The sequence below is a fragment of the Cucurbita pepo genome, chromosome LG04 (genome assembly GCF_002806865.2).
Source record: "Cucurbita pepo subsp. pepo cultivar mu-cu-16 chromosome LG04, ASM280686v2, whole genome shotgun sequence".
NCBI lineage: Eukaryota > Viridiplantae > Streptophyta > Magnoliopsida > Cucurbitales > Cucurbitaceae > Cucurbita > Cucurbita pepo.
In genome coordinates this window covers 4,447,747-4,470,976 of record NC_036641.1, presented here as the reverse complement: position 1 = coordinate 4,470,976, position 23,230 = coordinate 4,447,747, and the positions used below count along the sequence as shown (strand labels likewise).

Sequence of the window (23,230 nt, the reverse complement as noted above, 5' to 3'; positions counted from 1 at the left end):
CCCAGTTTTTGTATTAACTTGAAAGTAGTGACCGATTGGGTATTTGCTTTTATGAAATCTATGGCGTGTCGATATGGTTTGAACACTCGAACTTGACTTGTATTCATGTGATTGACAATGAGTTCTGCATTTGTTGATGGAAATTGTAATGGAAGCATGATTGTCATATCTCGAAGAAATTGGAGAAGGAAAAGCAAAGTTGTGAGAGTTGTTGAAGGTATGTAAACACGAAGTTATCCAATTTTCTCTCGATATGTTCCTCAAAAAATTCGATCCGTGTAGGGTGATAGCCTGCACTATGCGTGTTTGCAACTCTGCTCGAAGTGCTTGCAACCTCCCTTTAAAATCCTCGACGTGACCTCAGATCTCACACCTGATTTCCTCTTCCCGATCATCAACCAATCACCTCAATTAGTTTCTCATTTTTTCACGTAGCTGCTTCAAAGCAATTCCTTCTCATTAAAAAGGGACGGGAACTGATTCCACATTTGACATTCCGCATTTCTAAATTCCAATTATTCATTGAGGTTGACCCCGAAGTTACGGAGCCTTGTCATTCATGCAATTCCCCTGTACATCGATAACGGGAGAAGGCAAACTGAAGCTTCGGTACCTCTTTTTTCAGGCCTGTTCGAACATTCGGTTTCCGAGTTTTTTGATGGATTGGGTTTCAGGTGAATTTCTAATGGACATCACCAGAAACTCATGTAAACTCAAAACAATTTTTATAAATTATTTCAATGATTAAAAAACAAACCCATCGAAACGTGTTATTAAATGCATTAAATTTCATGAACAAGAAACAAAATCTGGGTTGGATGTCAAATAAGCACTCTCACTGTGAATCAGGGAGGTTGTTGCCTTCTTGCACAGGAAGCTGTTCATCATCCAAGTTCACAAGTCGTCCCAATGTAATACTACAAAACGACTCGAGTATCACTCGTCGTGGAGTCGACAAATCTTGAGCTACCGTTTTCATCGTTGGCCTAAACTGAGGATTGACATTAATGCAAGCCAACGCGAGTTTAGCCATTGTGAGTATTTCCTCAGCCTCTTCAGCAGTAGGAGCTGGTAAACGCTTGTCCATCATATCTCGTAACTCCAATGGTTCCACGTCCGAAGGTTCCGAACACATCGTCGATGATGTTGTTGAAAGAGTGTATATAAGCTCACCAGGATGATGTCCCATGATTGTTTCAAATGTTACTACTCCAAAGCTATACACATCACATTTTTCCGTAACCTTCATCGTATATGCAAGATCTATAACCAAATATACGTTACAGTTAAAATAACATTCTAGTAAAGTTCATAGAAACGTTGATAATTCGCTAAGTTAGTTACCTGGAGCGATGTATCCATAAGTACCAGCCGTTACAGTCCACGTCGATGAGTCGAGGTTCATTAGTCTAGCAGTGCCAAAGTCAGAAACATGAGCGTCATAGTTTCCATCCAACAGTATATTATTACTCGAAATGTCTCGATGAATGATCGGAGGCACGCAATCCTGATGCATATAGTTTAGAGCATTAGCAACTCCTTTAACAATATTGATCCGTCTCATCCAACTCAATTCTTTTGCTAGCTCGTCACACTTCAAGATCTTAGCTAAGTTTCCTCTTTCCAAATACTCGTAGACCAAGAGCGACCGTCCATCATGAAAACAGAACCCGTAAAGCTTTACGATGTTTCGGTGTCGGATCTTTGTCATTAAAGTTATCTCTCTCTCTGATACTCTTTGTTCTTCCAAATTGGTATTGACATGCTTTGAATGGAGCTTCTTGACTGCCACAACTTGGCCTGTTGATAGCTTTGCCTTGTAAACACTTCCATGGCTGCCAACGCCAATGCAATACTTATCATCAAAGCCTTCAGTTGCTTCTCTTATGCCTTCATACACCAATTTTTTATCATAACTCCAAACTGAGAACAAATCTCCACTAACTTTTGCCTTCTTTGTTCTTCCTTCCCCTTTCAAGACACTTAAAAATGTAATGCCTAAACATAATGCTAAGAACAAAGCTCCAAAAGAAGGAATTACAATCAAAAGAAGTGAAGAAATAGCTCCCTTCTTCTTATCCTTCTCTTGAATTGGACAACTCTTTAAGCTCGTGTGGTTTCCACATAGTTCTTTGTTGTTCTCGAACGCCTCGGCCGATGCCTCTTCGAAAGCCTTGCTCTCAGGAATTGGACCTTCCAAGTCGTTGGATGAAAAGTCGACGAGTCGTAGGCTCTTCATATGAACGAAAGAAGTTGGGATCGACCCAGATAGCTGATTGTGGGAGAGGTTTAGTACTTCTAGTTTCACGAGATTCGCAAGTCGTGTCGGAATTGCCCCGGAAAATGTGTTGTCACTGAGATCCAACAAGAGCTGCAGATTGGCTAGATTGCCAAGCTCAATAGGAATGCTTTCTCCTAAGGTGTTGCTTCTTAAGTTTAAGTAGAAGAGCTTGGAAAGATCAGCTATTTGCTTTGGTATTGGCCCACTTAGATTGTTGTTAGCTAAGTCAATGTATGATAGATCAGGTAAGGCTCCAAGTTCTTGAGGCATATAGCCATTAAGCTTGTTGCTGCTCAAAGTAAGGTTGATCAAGGACTTTAAATTTCCAAGTTCTTTGGGAATTTGTCCTGAAAGATTGTTGGAAGACAGGTCAAGAACATGTAAAAGACTTGATTCTCCAAGTTTTGTTGGAATCTCTCCATGAATCTTGTTGTTGGAGATCTTCAAGCTTGTGAGAAGTCGGCATTTCGCCCAATTCGACGAAACTTCGCCGTAGAAATCATTGTAACTGAGATCGATATAATCCAAGTTTGGATACACACCGAAATCTTCGGATATGTTTCCATGAAATCTGTTCCGATCGAGGCGAAGTCGTGTTAGACTGGTGCAGTTCTTGAGACCCTTTGGGACAGAGCCGGTGAAGTTGTTGTTACTAGCACAGAAGCACTGCAATAAGGCTCCATGACACAGAGTTTGTGGTAAAGAGCCAGAGATGGTGTTGTTTGAGAGGAAAAAATGTGTCAAATTGGTGAGTTTGTTTATCTCTTTGGGCAGCTCACCTGAAAACTGGTTCCCATAGAGGGACAGAACTTTTAGGCCGGAAAGATCGCCTAAAGACGTCGGGATCGAACCGGTCAGGTTGTTTAAATGCACTTGAAGATCAACAAGAGAAGCCAATTCACCTAGCTCAGATGGGATTGAGCCAGAAAGATGATTTCTTCCCAGATTCAGAGCTGAAAGACTCCTCAAGTTTCGGATCGTTGTTGGGATCGAACCCGAAAGACGATTTTGTGAGAAGCTCAATGAAGTAAGCTTCAGCAGCTTGCCAACCTCCTTCGGTATGCTTCCTTCTAAGCCATTGTTGCTGAGGTTGAGCTTGGTTAGTTCATGAAGCTTCCCGATTGAAGGCGGGACAGTCCCGAAAAGGCGGTTGCCGTGGAGATCGAGAGTAAGGAGATTGGGGAACGACGAGAAGTCGAAGTCGTCGAGAGTACCTATCAAACCAATGTCTGTGAGAATGATATGATTGACAATGTGAGCATTGTTGCAAGTGATGCCTTCCCAATTGCAAGGATTTGTTAAGTTTGTATTTGGAAGTGGGAGTAGTTTCCATGAAGGAAGGAGAGCTTGTGAATTGTTTTGAAGGCTAAACTTCCATTGAAGCAAAGCTTCAAGCTCTTCATCTCTTTGTTTTAGAGTTGTAGAACCAAAAACCAGATGGGAAATGAAGAAGATGAGGAAAAAATGGAAAACACCCTTGAATTGCATCATCCTACGCAACCGGTTCGAAGACCTCTGGTTCTGGAAGGCACATGAGTTTGAACGCTATGTTGAATGTGCGGCGTCGGTCGGTCCTAGAAACAGTGATAGTGGCACGAAGAGTTAACGATTAGACGTACTGCAACCTAGAGATCACCAGGTAGCTCCTTCCATCTATAGGGAGTCGGTCAAAGATGAACATATGGATCTTGAAATGGAGTTAGAACATAAGCGTTTATGTTGCTTGGAATAAACAATGAAAAAAACAGGTGAAATGAAGTTGTTGTCAAGGAATGCCATTGACTATGAGTAATTGATTGTCACGAGGTCAAGTCTTTCATTAATGTTTGATCTTCTTTTCAATATTTCTCCATAAGTCACTCCAAATCTTGGGTTTGACTTTTCAAGTACATTATTTGCTTTGGTGGAACTCGTTTTTGGTGTGTTTGTGTGGAGTTTACTCGTTCTTCGGGATTAGAAGAAGGAAACTCAAAGGAATTGATGGGACTCGTGCGAACAGTGGAGCATGTGGTTTATTTCGATGGAATTCGAGATGTGAATAGAGTAATAAAATTATGTTCTTTATATTAAAAAAAATTAACTAATTGGATCAACTAAATTTTAAATTATTGAAAATATTATCTAAATTTAGACTTTGTCCTTAAACTAAAATAAAACAAATTACAAACTAAACGAGTGATATTTAATTTTAAAATAGTAAATTCTATTTAACTTTAGTCTTTTAATTTAGGCTAAATTATACTAAAGCCTCCCTTCGTATGTTTTATTTTTTTTTTTTTTTTTAATTTCTACATTATTTGGTAGTTTGTTTCTAGAGAAAATTTTCAAAATTTTATTAAAATCTCCAAGATTTTTTACTTTTTTTTATAAAAAAAGAATTTTAAAATATTAAAGAAAAAATTAGAGGTGTACATCCAATTCATAAACTAAAAAATCCATTAATCCGACCCAAATTATCAAATTGAAATTAAATTGGTTCAAACCAAAACAACTTTTGAAATTGTGATGATTATTTAAGGGTAGGGTATACGAGATGACGTGTAAAATTATTATCAAATATATTGGAAAATTAAAAAATAATTGTCAAAATTTTCTATTATTGCTAAATTTAAGAGTAAAAAATAAATACATGTAATTGAATAAATGGTTTCTAAGGACCAGAAGGGAAAATATCTGGAAGGAATAAAAACCAAAAATTGATATTTTTATGAATACCTAGATTATTCAAATTAAACAACTACATACAAACTAATCCTTTTTATAGAATTTTCTTCAACTTATTTCTCGAATTATTTGTTGTAAAAATATAGCAATTTACACGAAAAACAATAGGTATGCTCGTAAAGCTGAATAAACCACTTCTCATCCCGCCTCTGTACCAACTAGTCGTAGAGTGGCCTCTTCTATGATAACCCACGATCTAGTTCGTTAGTACGTACCACTAGCTAAGAGGATTGAGAGAGCTGAAAAGTACGCTCTAAAGAAATAAGTCGAGACTGGCCCCTTCAAAAGATGACTCGGTCTCCTAAATCCTCGATTCTTTTCATTAAAAGAAGCTTCCCGTTCGATTATAATTTATTTTTCTTAAAAAAACCTCATAAATAAAACTTTTCCCTTAAAAAATAGTAATTGTCAAACTATTTCTATTTTCAATCCAATAAATTAAATAAAGTGAGGTGTAATCTCTGTGCCCCCACATGTGATGAGATCTGAAGAGATTACAATAACCATATAATAAATATCTTATTTAGCACATGACATCATTGAGTTTGACATCATAATATAACACTAACAACTTATTTCAAATTATGAGTTATCAACCTTCCAAACATAACTTGATTCATCACAGTATGTAATTACATACAACAAAATCAACAATCAAGTCACATACTCTCATACCTCATTTAATTCTCTCCGACGCTTAATCGACTCGAGAGTTGTGTCATTAGGCTAGCAAATCATTCGAAGAGGATAACGAGACAACGAAAAAGAATCAAACTCCTTCCTTTGCTCAAACTTTTGATCCTCTCTCATATGTTGTTTTGCTCAATCACCACCATCATGTTCATCCTGAACACCTAAATCAACTCATTAAAACACACACATACAACACACAAATATTGATGGAGAAAAATGATACTTAACAGATCTCCAACGCATAAGCTTGAGTCAAAGACATTAACTGAAGTGAATGGTTCAAAGCTTACAATGAACAAAAGTCAACCTGTTTAACTTTCTACAAATTTGAACGACCGACTCTCCATTTGATTCATTGAACTCAGTAAAGGTATAAGAATCAAAGATTGAGACATGTGATAATAATTTGGACAATACCCATGATAGATCAGCAGAGCATTGAATAATCAACTCTCCTGTGTAAGTTCATCTTCTACAGGCCTCTAAGTGTGTACAGACATTGGCACTTCTAAATAATGCCCCAAAACATTTCAAAGAGCACTTTAGAACAGAATAATAATGATGATGATGAAGTTAGACATGTAATTTAGTCTCTACATATATTAAAAGATCAAAAAATTGAATTATCAAATATGATGTAATATCAAATCATACGTTATTCAAATACATGGTAACTTATTAACACAAAGTTGTTCATTGTAACAGAAGATTAACCTATTAAACATATAGACATTACTAGTTAAGATTAATACATATTAATTCATTAGAATCTAATGATGGTAAGAAATTAATGGGAAACAAACGATGCATATACCATTAATTGGACTAAACCTACCCTACGACAAGATACTCTTAATTTTAAAATCAAACTCAAAACACAAATTGGAAAATCTACCACTCTATGTATGTTCCTACCAAATATTTACCAAGAAGGCGAACACAATCAAACTTGTCATTGTTATCTACATATCCAGCTCGCTTGCTACATGGCATATCCATCAGGATCTCAGTGCTTACCTGCTGCAACCAAGCCCCTGAACCACATATCTTAAAAGTCCATTTCTAGGAGAAAAATGAAAAAGAAAAAAAAAAAGAAGAGAAAAGACTACCACTTCACTAGCAAGAAAATGTCCTACGTAGGGCAAACTGAAGGGAATATATACATATGTGCATGTGTACAGGCATTTGGGAATAAATGAACGATACTTCCCGGAGTGCAGACCAATATTTGCTAATATTTCTCATTTTGTTAGGAGAAAAAACAAAACTTGGACGAATACTCAACAAAATACTGACAATTTTAGTTATATAAGCCTTACTGCCAATTGAGGCATTCAAAATATCACTTTAGAGAACACAGAAAAAGCAATAGACAAAATCAGACGGGCAATATGTCTCAACCCAAAACCAAGTAGATGCAGAAAACAGCAGCATAAACCAAACAAATAGCAATCCGACCAACCCTCACAAAACTGTACACGTGCACTGGCGTTGAATGTTGCAAACTAATGGTAGAATTTTTATTTAATAAATTTTCTTTTAGACGTGAGGTATACAATTTTACATGCAGAACTTTATAAGCAAACATTCAATGCAAGCAATGTCAAAGCAACTGCAAACATCATTGCCAGCCTCACCCCTCAAGGGCAGCAACAGGCCGCTACAGAATCAATCAGTCGAGCCAATGTCTATCGTACATCAATCGAGGTATCTGCTATCAAACACCACAGCAACAATGTGTATCCCAAAAACTACAATAAGTCAGTCAGCACATCAAGCAGCAAGAGATTGATCTAAAAGCTTGGGATAATAACCTGCAAGTTTAAATCCACCCCTTCAAACAATACACAAAACTATAAACTTATGTTTACCATGGCTACTCATGTTCTGATGCGAAGTTCAAACCTGCAGCTAAGTTTTCTTAAACCAGCCTTCGCCATTAATATCAGTACCTCTCAAATGCATCATCAGCCGAGTATAAAAATTGATCAACATAGGTGGGGTCAAACCTATATATCAAAGCCCTCTAGATCTCCTTGCAGGTGAGGCGAAACATTACAAAATTTGGATAGGCCAGATGGATTAATCAGGTCAAATATCAAACCCTAAAGCATAATTGAGTTTCTAAAAACATTTAAACGTGACCATAAACCTTACCGATATATTATCATCCAGTGAATATTAGTAAAGACACTGTCCACAGCAACATCATACTGCATAGACAATCATACTGATAAATCAGCAAACTGCTGCAACCAGCATCAAAGTCACGATCACCCATCTATCACATAGAAACAGCATCAACAGCCACAAAATCAACATCCGCCAATCAGGCGCCATTCAATCTTATCCCGAACATAACTATAAAATCCAATAGAGGATTCATGATGAATCAGGATAGCTCAAACATATGAAAAGGAAAAGAAAAACACTGGGAAAAGAAAAGGACACCACAAAATACTCAAAATAAAGTATTACTACATGGTAGAGAACAGAAATAAAGAGGAAGAACATGTCCCAAGCCTAGAACCTATGACTGGAAATAAGGATACAAACTGCAGAGCCAAAAAGGATCAAACAGATACAAGATAGTAGATAAGGCACATTAAGCTCGATATATGATAATGAACATCATAGAAAAGTCCTACCAAAACTAGAACTTATAGTCAACATTTTTAATCGAGTGTCCTCAGAGCATTCACTCCTGCACTGCTCGGTTATGTCCACAGCTCTCCTTGCATCCATCAGTATTCACTTCTGTCAAAATTAAAGCAGGTAAAAACTTTAACTACTTTAATCAAGTCCAGACTAATCATCCAAAATAGCTCATAAAGCAACTTACATCAACATCCGAGTTTTGTGGAGATGGGCTTCGTGAATCAACAGGTTGACCTCGTGGTGAAACACTCCTAGGAGTTGGAGACCTTCCACCATCACCATTTCTTTCAGGACTTTCACCCCTTGGAGATGGACTCCTTCGAGGTGAAAGACTCCTTTGAGGTGAAAGACTCCTTCGTGGTGAAAGACTCCTTCGTGGTGAAAGACTCCTTCGTGGTGAAAGACTCCTTCGAGGAGACAGACTCCTTCGAGGACTAGGGCTTCGTCTACCAGGAGAAGCACTGTAATATGTAGAAAAAGGGCTGATTAAAAGTATAATTCCACACTTTTCACCAACTGGATAAAAATTGTAATAGCTTTAGAACCTATTAACAGAACGACTACGGCCACGACTTCGGCTATGGCTGCGACTGCGATTTCTACGTTCATCTACATAGCGTCCTCTTCCCCTCCCCTTGGAGTAATCAGGACTAGGCCGCCTGGGACTGATGCTCCTGCTCCGCCTGCGATAGTCTCTTTCCCTCTCTCTTTCTCTCCCCCGCCTATCACGATCACTCCTGTCCAAGCTTCTGCTTCTACTTCTGCTTCTCCTCCTATAGTCCCTATCTCTGTAATCATCCCGATATCTGAAAGTGGGAAATTTTAATTAGTAACTTGAATAAAAGAATAATAAAACTACAAAAAAAAAAAACAGATAAAAATGGACCTTAACAAGTTAATCCAAGAAAGTACGGAGTTTCAGTTAGTAACTTTCAAGCAAATGGACAAAACCTGGACTTCATGGAAGAAAAGAATTGAACACCGCTACCTAACCCAAGCCATATATAAATTACACTAAGACAATTTCCTTTTAAATCTACCAACATTTTACATTTCCATAATTATGACATCTCATGATAGAATCACATATTATAGCTACCCTAAAAAAGAATGAAGTCATTGGACAAAGCTACATTTTGAATATCATATCTGAGATAGAAGAAACAGGAGTCCAATAAATAGTCCTCTGCACGGACAGTAATCACAATAATCTGAGGTTTCATAAAGTGTGACTGCACATATTCCTCCGATATCCTATCCCACAAAAGCTTTCACCCTTGAACATCTCAATCTGGGGAAATAATTATTCCACAACAGAAATCTAATGACTGGGCTAGATTCCTCAAGGATAACAAATATTCAATCGTAGTATATAAAATTTCAGCATCTCCAAAGACATTACTAATGGATGTGGAAGAAAAAAATTACCGTCTCCGTGGACTACGACTTCTAGACCTGTGTCTTGACTTTGGAAATGGTTCGCTGATTTTTCCTTTCTGACTAAAAACATATTTTGACATAGAAACAACACCCATTAGTAGCAAAACAAATATATATAAAGTGAAAAGAGCCCAAGCATGAGGGAAGAGAGTAAAAGCACTACTTCATGACTCACATTTTTTCAGCATTTGGACCATATTTAGCAAACTGGACAGTTATCTCTCGTCCATCAACCACAGTGCCTGGAACATAACATAAAATATATACATATTTCAGCTTCCAATTCATATTCAGCAGGTTAACTCCCTAAACCAAACACATTGAACTTGTCCAATGGAGGAGAGTAGAGGCATGACTATAAGTCAACCAGAACTAACAAAGAAGTGAGGGAATCAATTTCAGAACTTCTTGAAATTATAGACCCAAAATGATGAGAATAACGCCCAAAAGATTATCTGCCTTCTATCCTCAAACATCATCCTTGTAGCTTGTGAGTATCTACAAATCACTTCCACTTGGAGAGGACAAGGACAAAATCAAACAACATGAGACAAAGTGGCGGGGGTACCATCTAGCCTGTCCACTGCTTTCTGAGCTTCATCTGCGTACTTGTAACGCACAAATGCAAAACCTCTAGAATCACCAGTCCTAGCCCACAAAACAATATAAGAGACAATCACGAAACAGTCAAAACGAAAATAATCAATTCCCAGTTCCAAAATTTTAAAATAAATAAACAAACAGAAAAATGAAAAATAAAAATAAAAACCCCATGCAGCATTTAAGCTGAATGAAGAGTACAATTTCATTCACGTGCAAACTGATGCCACAAAAACTAGAAGAATATCAGTGAAAGGAAATCAACTCAATCCTAAACCTCTAAATGTTTAATCTAACAAACACAAAACTCATGCCAGCTATTAAAAATTCTATCATTTCTAACAGAAATCAAACAAATTCCAGAGGATAAAATCACAAAAAAAAAAGGGGTAATCAATCGCAACAAAGCAGGGAACTATACCTTCGATCTCTGGGGATGAAGATATCGACAACCTTACCATACTTGTGGAAAAGCGGGTAGAGGTCATCAGCAGTGGTGCCTAAAAACACATAAAATCTCAGTCACAGCTAAGAATCGAGAAACAAAACCAAAAAACAAAAAAGAAACAAAAAGAATTAAGAAAGAGAGGGGGATTGAAGCATACGGAAGGTGATGTTGAGCACGAGAAGCGAGTAGGTGTCTGTAATATCTGGAGGACCTGACCTTCCAAAATGAGACATTATTGTAGGACGATGAAGATTAGGGTTAGGGTTCCAGAGGACAGAAGAAGAGAGATCCGTCGAGTGAACTATCCGGAAGAGCCGAGGGAGAAGAATATTAATATACAGAGAGGGGCAGATAAGTAAATATCACTATTTCTTAATTGCCCCTCTATTACTCTTTATTTACGTTCTCGTCCTCTTATGTGAACATGGTAATTTCGGGACTTGAATAATGGGGTCTCATTCTTTCATTAGCTTGAGAGGGACTTGGTTTATAAACAAATTGTTCTGTAACTAACTAAGGTGAAAGATGTTATTACGTGTACAAAACAAACTTTTGACTCAACTGTAATTTTCGTGGATGATCTACTTGTTTGTATTAATTATATCAATAGACACTATTTAATGAATGAAAATTTATTACTTAAAAGAGTTTAATTAATTAATTTGATATAATTGGAGCTCATAATTTGGAGAAATCATCTATGAAAATTACAAAGTGGATCATATCAATAGAGTTACCAAAATAAGGCACCTAACGATATCCATATATGTCAACTACATACTATTCAATGTTATTTTAATAACTTAAATTGTAAATAAAATAATCGATTTATTTGCCTTCCTTAATTTGGTAAACACTATTAAACGAAATGAAATGTGTTTCATAATTTTCATCTTCATTATTTATAACAATCACGAGTTAGTAAACATTCTTATAATTCAACTAAAAACAAACAAGGTGGGGAATTAGAATCTATAATATCTTGGCCGAGACTACATGTTTTAACCCGTTAAACTATGATTAAGTTGGAGTCTTTTTTGTACTCATAAAAGTTGCAAACCGATGTCACTTACAAGCACGATGGTTTACACGAGAGGCGAAAGAAAAAATCTGTACTTTCATCATCATCATTCCCTTTGAGTTTTAAAACCGTCATTGCTGAAATCTATCAGTTTATTGATAGAACAAGTTAGAACGACATTTATTTTCGAGTTCAATTCTAAAGTCTACTAATAAGGCAACCAATGTTGAAAATGGGTTGCACCATAAAGCAGTTGCTCTTGAACAATTTATCTTGCATTTTCTATCATGAAACATCTCCTCCTATAGCACCTTGACCTGTAAATAACCAGCATTCACATAAGTCATGGAAACTACAGATATCATCAGAGAATACGTGTAACGACCCTAATTTCAAAAGGGAAATAGAACCGCTACTATATGCATGACGTAATCTTCTTATGCGAAAACATTCGGCCACTACCATATGCATGACGGTCCTAATGAATATTTCCGCATAAAGAAGTTATGTCATGCATGTGGTAGCGACTCTAGGCCAGTAGAAAATTAGGGTCGTTATAATAGATGTGCATGTGTGTTTTGTTCTTCTTCTCTCTTGCAAGACTGAACTCGTTTCTTTGGTCTTCTTTCTATCTCTTCTCAAGGAACTATATTTTCTATCTCTTCTGTGCCTAAATTTATAAATGAATAACCCAGCCCTTTGATCATATGGCAATTTTAAACAACAAAAAATCTAGCATTTCAGGACTGGCAAAATATTGATACTACATATAAGCCTTAACATCTAATAATCAAGATTTTAACAAGCATTACGACACTTGCTGAGGATGTAATATAAGAGTAGGAAAGAATTATCATTAGAACCATCTTTTGTATTCAGAACCTAAAAATTAAAGGAACAACAATTGTTAGTGTATTGTTTTTCTTTTACTCGTTATTGCAAGTCTTACAATGATTGAGAACCTAAGCTTAGGGATTGAAGCATCAAAAGTATATATATATATATATATATATATATATATATATAGAACATTGACTCTGCCTACTTTTAAGGCTTCTTTGTTTTCAGTACAGTGTTGAATTGTTTTGTTTGCTATACCAAGATGGTATGGTCTAGTATTTCAAATGCCAAATTCCTAGTGAATGAATGAAAAAAGAAAGAAAGGTAAAAGAGAGAAATCAATGTTGAGGATGGTTGGGAGGGAGACCCAAGTTGGCTAATTAAGGGGAAGATAATGAGTTTATAAGTAAGGAATACTATCTTCGTTAGTATGAGGACTTTTGGAGAAACCAAAAGCAAAATCATGAGAACTTATGCTTAAAGTGGACAATATCATACGATTGTGGAGGTCCGTGGTTCCTAACATGATATTAGAGTCATCCCTTAACTTAGTCATGTCAGTAGAATCCTCAAATGTCAAACAAAGAAGTTGTGAGCCTCGAAGATGTAGTCAAAAGTGACTCAAGTGTCGAACAATGGGTGTACTTTGTTTGAAGGCTCCAGAGAAGGAGTCGTGCCTCGAATAAGGGGAGGCTGTTCGAGGGCTACATAAGCCAAGCTCTATGGTGTATTTTGTTCGAGGGGAGGATTGTTGGGAGGGAGTCCCACATTAGCTAATTAAACAGAAGATCATGGGTTTATAAGTAAGGAATACTATTTCCATTGATACGAGGCCTTTTGAGGAAACCAAAAGCAAAGACATGAGAGCTTATGCTCAAAGTGGATAATATCGTACCATTGTGGAAGTCCATGGTTCCTAACAATCAATTGAACAATCCAATAATCCTCATGTTCGGAAAGAAATTCAAACATGTAAAATCAATATCCCAAGTAATTCGTGAGCAAGAAAGATGATGGGAAATACAAAATTAGCAAGTTGTCGAAACTATATAACATGTCCTAGACAGCAATATGATTCGTACAATAATCTAGGTAATCCACATTTTCAAATATTATCATTTAAAAATACTCAATATGAAAATCATATATCTTATACTAAGAGCTCAAGTTCAAGAAGTATGGAGGTTGAGTGGTGTGAATTTATGACACTGACCTTGAGCCTTAGAAGAAAAACCACAAGTAGTCAAATGCTTTGCAAGTGCCTCCCCCAGCTCCTCCCGCCAGTTGGGTGTGATTTTTGCTTCAGCTACAAGCCACACGAATGCTGTCTCTGAAGCAAGGTCAACAGTAGCATGCGACACTGGCGGCTGTCCATGATAACAAATGATCAACATTAATCGGGAAAGAAATGAAATTTTCAGTTGTATGTCTAGCTTTAATATCATACTAAAGCGTGCAAAACTCCAATATATTATGTTGTTACGAACTACGACCTTCCACGATGGTATAATATTGTCCACTTTGAGAATAAGCTCTCATGGCTTTGTTGTTGGTTTCCCCAAAAGGCCTCATACCAATGGAGATAGTGTTCTTTACTTATAAACTCATGATCTTCCTCTTAATTAGCCGATGTGGGACTCCTCTCCATCAATTCTCAACAATTGTTGAGGATTATTGAAAAGAGTAGTCCCCCACATTGGCTAATTAAGAAGAAGATCATGGGTTTATAAGGAACACTATCTCCATTGGTATGAGGCCTTTTGTGGAAACCAAAAGCAAAACCATGAGAGCTTATGCTCAAAGTGGACAATCATACCATTGTGAAGGTTTGTGGTTCCTAACATGGTATCAGAGCCATGTTACAAATGGTACCCTATTGGGCTCATACAATTACAACTTGATTCCGTAATTTCTAACATGGTATCAGAGTTATGCCCTTAACTTAGACATGTCAATAGAATCCTCAAATTTCGAACAAAGAAGTGGTGAGTCTCGGAGGTGTAGTCAAAAGTGACTCAAGTGTCAAACAAATGGTGTACTTTGTTCGAAGGCTCTAGAGAAAGAGAAAGTAGTCAAGCCTCGATTAAGGAGATGTTGTTTGAGGGCTCCATAGGCCTCAAAGGAGACTCTATGGTGTACTTTGTTCGAAGGGAGGATTGTTGGGAGGGAGTCCCACATTGGCTAATTAAGAGTACATCTCCATTGGCACGAGAGCTTTCGGAGAAACCAAAAGCAAAGCGATGAGAGCTTATGTTCAAAGTGGACAATATTATACCATTGTGGAGGTTCGTGATTCCTGATAGATTAGGCCTAAATTCAATTACTCTGTTAGATTATACAAGTCCAACTAGAAACCTGAAACAATTCAATTATATACTGAAAATGCTATTATACCCTGTTCCCATCCCTCTTAAATCTCTGATTCTTAGATATCAATCAAACAATAAAACTCGTACAGAGTTCCTACATGCTCAGTTCAATCAGCAACTGAAGTATTTAAGGATAAGTAACGATCACCAAAGAGTAAGTAAAACAGATAAGAAGAAACTATAAGTATATAACCACCTGACTTTCAAGAATCTTCTTGACACTCGTGGAACAGCCCGTGCACATCATCCCCTATTAAAAACAGCACAGAATCCATCAAAATTAGCACCAATCGAAAACTGAAAAGGGAGAGAACTATCTCGCACTCCAACATCCAGAACAATCGCATCCGCTGACAGCGTCGCATTATCCTCAGCTTCTCCATCAAGCAATTTCGAGTCGTCATCGCCGCCGCCGCCGCCGCCGTCTCCACGAACACCGTCATTACTATTGCCAGAAGCAGAGATCGGGATGAATTTGGAAGGACGGTGGATGGGCGGAGCAGCAGTACGCAGCGAGAAAGGAGAGGTAACAGAGAAAGGGGAAATGAAGGTGGGGTGGGTGAAATTGGGTCTGGAGAAGCTGAGAGTGATGGTGGGAGAAGTGAAGAGAGGCGCATTGGACGCCATTAAAGAGAGTAAGGAATCCATGGATGAAAGAAATCTGCCCTTATCTGTTGACCCTCTCCCGGGTACCAACGAGAATGGAGAAATGCTTTTAATTCTTAACTAACTTTAAAAAGTTTAAAAATAATCCATGAAGTTTATTTTGCAATATCTGATAGTGGTACATACCGGGTACCCAACATGTACTGTTAGTGGTGGACTTGAGCTGAGCTACAAAATGCTAGTAGTTCAATGATTCTTTTGAAAAAGTAATGTGGCAGCTGGTATTCGAGCCCAGATCTCCATAGCCACAACATAGAATTCTTACCACTAAACCCATAGCCACAACATAGAATTCTTACCACTAAACTATAACTACCTTGATATTAATACAATATCGGTTAGTGGTGGACTTGAACTACAAAATACTAGTAGTTCAATGGATTCTTTTGAAAAAGAATAATGTGGCTGCTAGGATTTGAGCACAAATCTCCACGATCACAATGTGAAATTCTCACCACTAAACTACAACCACCTTGATATTTATGCAATATCTGTTAGTACTAGACTTGATCTATTACACTGGTCCCACAAGTCTGGTGGAAAAAGACAAAATACTAGTAGTTCCATGAATTCGTTTGAAAAAGTAATGTGGTTGTTGGGATTCGAGCCCAAGTCTCCACGGCCACAACGTGGAATTCTCACCGCAATTCTCACCACTAAACTACAGCGACCTTAATATTTTTGCAAGATCTGTTAGTGTTGGACTTGAGCTATTACGCTGCGCCCACTTGTGGGAAAAGCGTTATACTAATAGTTCAATGGATTCTTTTGAAAAAGTAATGTAAGTGGAATTCTCCCCAGGTCTCGCGCCCATTCTCACCACTAAACTACCGTCACCTTGATATTTATGCAATATCTTGGACTTGAACTATTACGCTGGCTTGTGGGCACAAGCCAGCGGTGGGAAAAGTTCTTTTGAAAAAGTAATGTGGCTGCTGGGATTCAAGCCCAGGTCTCCACGGCCACAACGTGGAATTCTCACCACTAAACTATAGCCACCTTGATATTTATGCAATATCTGTTAGTGTTGGACTTGAGCTATTACGCAATGGGATTCAAGCCCAGGTCAGCCGGTTGTGGGAAAAGCGTTATACTAGTAGTTCAATGAATTCTTTTGAAAAAGTAATGTGGCTGTTGAGATTCAAACCCAAGTCTCCACGACTACAATGTGGAATTCTTACCACTAAACTACCCCCACCTTGATATTTATATAATATTTGTTAGTGTTGGACTTGAGCTATTACGTTAGGCCCACAAGGCGGTTGTGGGAAAAGCGTTACAAAATACTAATAGTTCCATGGATTCTTTTGAAAAAGTAAATGTGGTTGCTAAGATTCGAGCCCAGGTCTCCATGGCCACAACATGAAATTCTTACCACTAAACTACAACCACTTTGATATTTATATGATATCTACTAGTGGTAGACTTGAACTATTATACTTCATTTCAGTTGAAATGGGAAAAAGGAAATTGCAGGAAGATGGAGAATATATTCTGCGTCCCTATTTCATTCCTCCCCACAGTGAAAGTAACGTCTCTATCTAAATCTTATTTCACTCTCCGTCCTCCGTCCTCCATCTTTATCCCATATTTCATTCTTATATATCCATGAAATTTTTTATTTATTTTTTCGAAAAAGCGAACGAGACTTTTCTGGGAGAAATTCATGAGAATTCAAGTGGGTCGGAGGCGAATAATATAATCCTTGTCTCTGACCCCGTTTAGCTAATTAAGAGAAATCTCTCTTGACTTCCGTTTAAACGGGACTCTTTACTCTTATTCGAAGTAAATCTTTGTAAAACTTTGATCTTATCAGTTAAATAGACATCTCTAATTATATGAACCTTTCCGAACAAACAAAATTGGCGCGTTATTGGCACTAAAACAGCAAAGCAAAATGGGGGCGGTGGAGGTTTCCAGATAGGCAGTGAGCGGCGGTGACGACAGATGGTCGCATGGATTACAGAATTTGACCAAGTCAAAGCAACAAAAAAACAAAGAAGCACGTGCAAAAAGATAAAATAAAAGCTGCATTGCGTGTTTATTAAGAAAGCCATCCCTTAATACCAGCCCATTTATTCAACTTCTNTTTTTTTTTTTTTTTTTTTTTTTTTTTTTTTGCGCGTGAGCATATGTATGCCCAACCCGGACCTAGGAAGTATGAAAGTAATACTCGCCTAGTAGGTTTATGTGCATCTGTATGAGTCGTGTGTATGGAAATCCTTGGAACAAGAAGTGGAGCACAAGGCTAATTTGTATGGAAGTGCTGCACATATGTATGCCCAACCTGGATGTAAAGGTCTAGATCCACCGATCCACCGCTAGCAGATATTGTTCTCTTTGGGTTTTTCCTTTCGGGTTTCCCTCAAGGCTTTAAAATGCATATGCTAGGAGAAGGTTTCTACACCTAGTGGGTTCATATGCATATGTATGAGTCGTGTGTATAGAAGTACTACACATTTAATTTGCACTGAAACAAGAAGTGGAGCACAAGGCTAATTTGTATGGAAGTACCGCACATATGTATGCCCAACCCGGACCTAGGAAGTATGAAAGTGATACTCGTCTAGTGGGTTCATGTGCATGTGCATATGCATATGCATGAGTCGTGTGTATAGAAGTACTACACATCTAATTTGTACTGGAACAAGAAGTGAAGCACGAGAATAATTGGGTTTTAGGTTTCACCTAGGTATTTTTAAATACTTTAACATTTTATGAACTTATTTTTTAAGTAAGGACAAAGACGTTCTTGATGGCTAATGGTGCTTCCTATAGTGTGCATTATTACGTATAAACAATAACTAAATCATAAATAAGTACTCGACTCCATAATCTAACAGGGTGTTTTAGAGGCCATGAAATACTCGATCACGTGCATGAACTATGGTAACGATCTGGTCATGTTTATAAGCATCGATTAATATTATGAAAGTGACTTGACAACGTTAATATTTATCCATTATCGGTTGACTAAGTTAAAAGGGGAAAGTTTGAAATTTAAAAAACAAACAAAAAGAATCAAAATTATTGCCTAACTTATATCAACATCACTTGACTAAAACATGAACATCATTAACACAATTTTACTTTAATGATTTATTATTTGATAATAAGAATTTTTATTGTTTAATTTATAATATCTCCGAAAAATCTAAAGTTTTGAGAATATTAAATTTTGATTGATCCGACAGTTATAAACTTTCTGACTGTGAGGGTTTTATCAGTTGATTTGCATGAGTTATAGTAATTTTGGCAGCCAGTTCAGTTAGGGACGTTCAAAAAATTCGATGACTCGAAAAACCCGATCAACCCAATCCAACCTCTATGAACTGTTGGGTTATGAAATTATTATGGGTTGGGTTGGGTTCAAATAAAAGAACGATTTATGAGCGGAGTTAGTTCATGAGTTCTCCTCAAACTAGATTGGATTGAACCAAAACAACGTCTTATTGTTAATTTTAAAATATACATTTTTGTTTGTGGTATAATTATAATTAATTCATGAACTATTCACGAGTGGTTCATAATTAAAATCAAATCAAAAGTTCGTTTTATTTATATAATTTCATTTTACTCGATTACTAATACTATTACTTCTCTGAACAACAATTTGTTTACGATATAATCGTACATACAGTTTAACCACCAAGTTCGGGATGGATTAGCGTGGTTCCTCTACGCCTAGGACACTAGAATATCGAACCATGAACGAAGAAAGGCATGAGCGAAAAGGCATATTGGCTAGTGATTGTGAGGCCCCAATTTTTGACTGGAGGGGACACCAAAGGCCTCTGCCCTTCCATCTCTCGACTTATTTGTTTTAGTTTGATCAATCTCAATCGACCTTTTCAGATTTAGTTTCGGTTCACGTTTCATAGTTATTCGAAACCCTAATTTTAATTTTTTGATTTATCGATTCGAAAATAGACATTTTTTAGTATTAAAATCAAGAACTATGGCTATGAATAATGAAAATGGATAGTAAAATAAAGGCCAATAGTCCAAATTCATTAATATTGCATTTTGGTGAGAAATAAATGCTTATGATGTCCATGTGCTTCCATTATTAGGGTATGTTCTTAACTATTGAGAATTTCACGAGTATTATTTAAAAAATTTACGGGTTTTTTTCGACCTACATTATTCTTACTTACCTATTTTTTAGAAAAATTCTCAAAACGTCACTCAACTTACGATTGTTCGAAGTAAAACACACTTAATTTTGGAGTTTCGAAGTTTTTTAAAACGTGTCGTCTAGGAAGGGTTTTCCACACCTTTGTAAGGAATGTTTTGTTCCCCTCTCCACTGAACGTGGGATCTCACAATCCACTCCCTTAGAGGCTTAACGTCTTCGTTGGCACACTGCTCTGATTGTAACAACTCAAGTCAACCGCTAACAGATATTGTCCGCTTTGACCCGTTACATATTCTTATAAGGATCTCACATTTAAACTAGGTTTTATGTAAACTTTAAGATCTTCTTGAATGTATCGACGATTCATTTATTCTACTACTAATTTAATAGGTAATAGTACGGTACAAGCCTCTCTAAAGTGAAATTATTTACCATGAAAAATATCGACCATAATAAACTTTTTAACTAAGTTTAAAGCTAAAAAAATGTAGTTTTACAAATAATAAAAAAAGATCAAAATCTTTTTACCATCGTAAATCTTGACTCGATGGTTGAAATCACTTCAACAACGATACGTTAACGTTAGATGACGTTTTCTAGTGATATTGTAATGTCTCACATTGGTTGGGAAGAAGAACAAAACACCATTTATAAGGGCATGAAAACATTCCACGCTTTTTAAAGCCCTGAGAGAAAGCCCAAATAAGACAATATCTGCTCGCGGTAGATCTAAACCATTACAAATGGTATCAGAGCTAGATATCGGACGATGTGTGAGCCTTCTCGCTCCTCCTCGAAGATATATATATATATAAATATATATTTTTTTTTTTTAAAGTCTCGAGGGAAAGCCCAAATCAGACAATATCTGCTCGCGGTAGATCTAAACCATTACAAATGGTATCAGAGCTAGATATCGGACGATGTGTGAGCCTTCTCGCTCCTCCTCGAAGATATATATATATATAAATATATATTTTTTTTTTTTAAAGTCTCGAGGGAAAGCCCAAATCAGACAATATCTGCTCGCGGTAGATCTAAACCATTACAAATGGTATCAGAGCTAGATATCGGACGATGTGTGAGCCTTCTCGCTCCTCCTCAATATATATATATATATATATATATATATATATATTAAAAGCTTAAATATTTTCTTTAAGAAATATGAAAGGATGAAAAAGAAGCATAATTTTCAAAAAAAAAATAATAATAATAATAAAATAATTATTAAACAGGACTTTAGGAATATTTAAATCTAATTATTATTATTATTATTATTATTATTTGGGTTGATTGGCTTATAATTTCNAGCTAGATATCGGACGATGTGTGAGCCTTCTCGCTCCTCCTCGAAGATATATATATATATAAATATATATTTTTTTTTTTTAAAGTCTCGAGGGAAAGCCCAAATCANAAAGAAAGAAAAAAAAGGTAAAAAGGTAAAAAGGTAAAAAAGTGGAATTTAGATAAAAAGTAAGCAATTTTTGGCAAATAAAAATGGCTTTATGAACCTCTTTATTTGCGTGAATTGAAAAGGACACTCAAGCAGCTTTGCTTACATTAAAATATTCTAATTATTTTTTTTTCCAAAAAATAAAAAATAACATTTATTAAAAAATAAATTAAATTGAACAAAAAGGAAATCGGACATTGAGCTCGGTTGAAATTATTTCAGGTTGGTCGAGTTGAACTAAAAAAAAAAACGAAAATCTAGCCAAATTTAGCCTTATTACATTTTTTTGTTGCCAAAATTCNCTGCTCGCGGTAGATCTAAACCATTACAAATGGTATCAGAGCCAGATATCGGACGATATGTGAACCTTCTCGCTCCTCCTCGAAGATATATATATATATTTAAAGCCTCGAGGGAAAGCCCAAATAAGATAATATCTGCTCGCGATAGATCTAAACCATTACAAATGGTATCAGAGCTAGATATCGGACGATGTGCGAGCCTTCTCGCTCTTCCCCGAAGATATATATATATAAAAAGATGCTTGGAGAATGAAGAAATGGGCGAATAAGGACATGAGGAGTCCGACAAGGATAATTAGAGGGCACATGTAATTTCNCCCTCAAGGCTTTAAAACGCATCTGCTAGGGGAAGGTTTTCATACACTTATAAATGGTGTTNCACATGTAATTTCATAGTTTATATAATTAAATAATTCTTTTTCTGAAAAAAAAAGGGACAAAAATTCCAATTTTCGTACATTAATTTATATCCTAAATGAAATATTTTCCAAGATTCCAATTATTATTATTATTATATATTTATTTTACCAATTTTTCTTGTAACATAATAATAGCAATAATGTTTTATTAATCCAAATTATGATGTCATATTGTTAATGTAACGATTCGTACCCATGATTCGATACCTATGTGCCCCGATATTCCCTTGCATCGTAGGAAATTTTTTAGAAGGTCACTCAATATAGGATTGCTCCAAGCAAAACACGTATAACTACAGACTTTCTATGAGTGACTTCAATTCCATCACTTTCGGACTAGGTCTTGATTCATTTATGTATCCGTTATTTTACTCGGGTGTACATGCCCACCAGTTCTCAAGATTCACATCTTATTGGGAGAGGTACGGCTCTAAAACCATTTGTAATGACCCATGCTTAGGATTCGGAATCTGGAATCAGCATTTATGTGTCCTGACGTTCCCCTACATCCCCTGCGACATGGTCACGTTGCTTACTTTTTATTTCTAATAGTGAAAACTATCTTCATAAACCAACATGAGTCCGTTCACGATGTTTTATCTTCACTCACTTTCAAGAGGTTACCCAACATAGAACAACTGAAAAGAAAGGTGCACATTGTTAGATAGTAACTTCAGTTCGTTTAAGCCTTTCTTAGCCATCCTTATATTTTATACTGAGAGGGAGTGTCATACTTTCAGTGGCGAGTTAATGAACTCATTAGGAGCCTTCTACCAAATTTGTAACATTTCTATTCTTAAAATTTTTAAATGTCAATTTTTATTTTTAGACTTCAAATTTGTTTATTTAGCGTTTAAACTTAATTTTTTTAATTTTAATATTTAAAACTCTTAAAAATAATCATTTTGATTCTTAACTTTATTTTCTTTTTAGTGAATTAATAACCTATTTTTTAGAATATATATATATATATTAGGGACTAAAATAATTTAAAAATTTAGAGACTAAAATAAATATTTTAAAATTTTAAATCCGAAAACTAAGCTTATAAATACAATATTTGATTAAATATTTTAAAATAAGTATTTTTGTTTTTTATTAATTATATATATATATATATATATATATATATATATATATATATATATATATATATATATATATATATATAT

General features: G+C 36.2%; 3 protein-coding genes across 10 annotated transcripts; all 3 read right to left on the bottom strand.

Moving 5' to 3' along the window:
* Window positions 1–835: 835 nt before the first annotated feature.
* On the bottom strand, window positions 836–3,772 carry LOC111792819 (probable leucine-rich repeat receptor-like protein kinase At1g35710). The gene is made up of 2 exons (XM_023674411.1): window positions 1,345–3,772; window positions 836–1,263 (listed from the first exon to the last, which is right to left on the bottom strand). The coding sequence occupies exons 1-2, from the start codon at window positions 3,770–3,772 to the stop codon at window positions 836–838; spliced, it is 2,856 nt and encodes a 951-aa protein (XP_023530179.1).
* A 1,775-nt stretch (window positions 3,773–5,547) lies between these two features.
* Window positions 5,548–11,158, bottom strand: LOC111792624 (serine/arginine-rich splicing factor SC35-like). Of its 8 annotated transcripts, none has more exons than XR_002814833.1 (10): window positions 11,002–11,158; window positions 10,818–10,896; window positions 10,365–10,444; window positions 9,972–10,038; window positions 9,785–9,856; window positions 8,902–9,162; window positions 8,541–8,817; window positions 8,347–8,455; window positions 7,336–8,059; window positions 5,548–6,732 (listed from the first exon to the last, which is right to left on the bottom strand). XR_002814833.1 is itself a non-coding variant. In XM_023674149.1 (8 exons), the coding sequence occupies exons 1-8, from the start codon at window positions 11,075–11,077 to the stop codon at window positions 8,450–8,452; spliced, it is 918 nt and encodes a 305-aa protein (XP_023529917.1). In that variant the 5' UTR covers window positions 11,078–11,158; the 3' UTR covers window positions 8,131–8,449. The 8 variants fall into 8 exon arrangements, 1 of the variants encoding a protein (XP_023529917.1); XR_002814835.1 differs by having other exon boundaries at window positions 5,548–6,718; XR_002814832.1 differs by having other exon boundaries at window positions 5,560–5,851; window positions 5,927–8,059.
* Window positions 11,159–11,859: 701 nt separating this feature from the next.
* On the bottom strand, window positions 11,860–15,784 carry LOC111792376 (copper-transporting ATPase PAA1, chloroplastic-like). The gene is made up of 4 exons (XM_023673785.1): window positions 15,399–15,784; window positions 15,271–15,324; window positions 13,919–14,072; window positions 11,860–12,182 (listed from the first exon to the last, which is right to left on the bottom strand). The coding sequence occupies exons 1-4, from the start codon at window positions 15,720–15,722 to the stop codon at window positions 12,151–12,153; spliced, it is 564 nt and encodes a 187-aa protein (XP_023529553.1). The 5' UTR covers window positions 15,723–15,784; the 3' UTR covers window positions 11,860–12,150.
* Window positions 15,785–23,230: the final 7,446 nt, after the last annotated feature.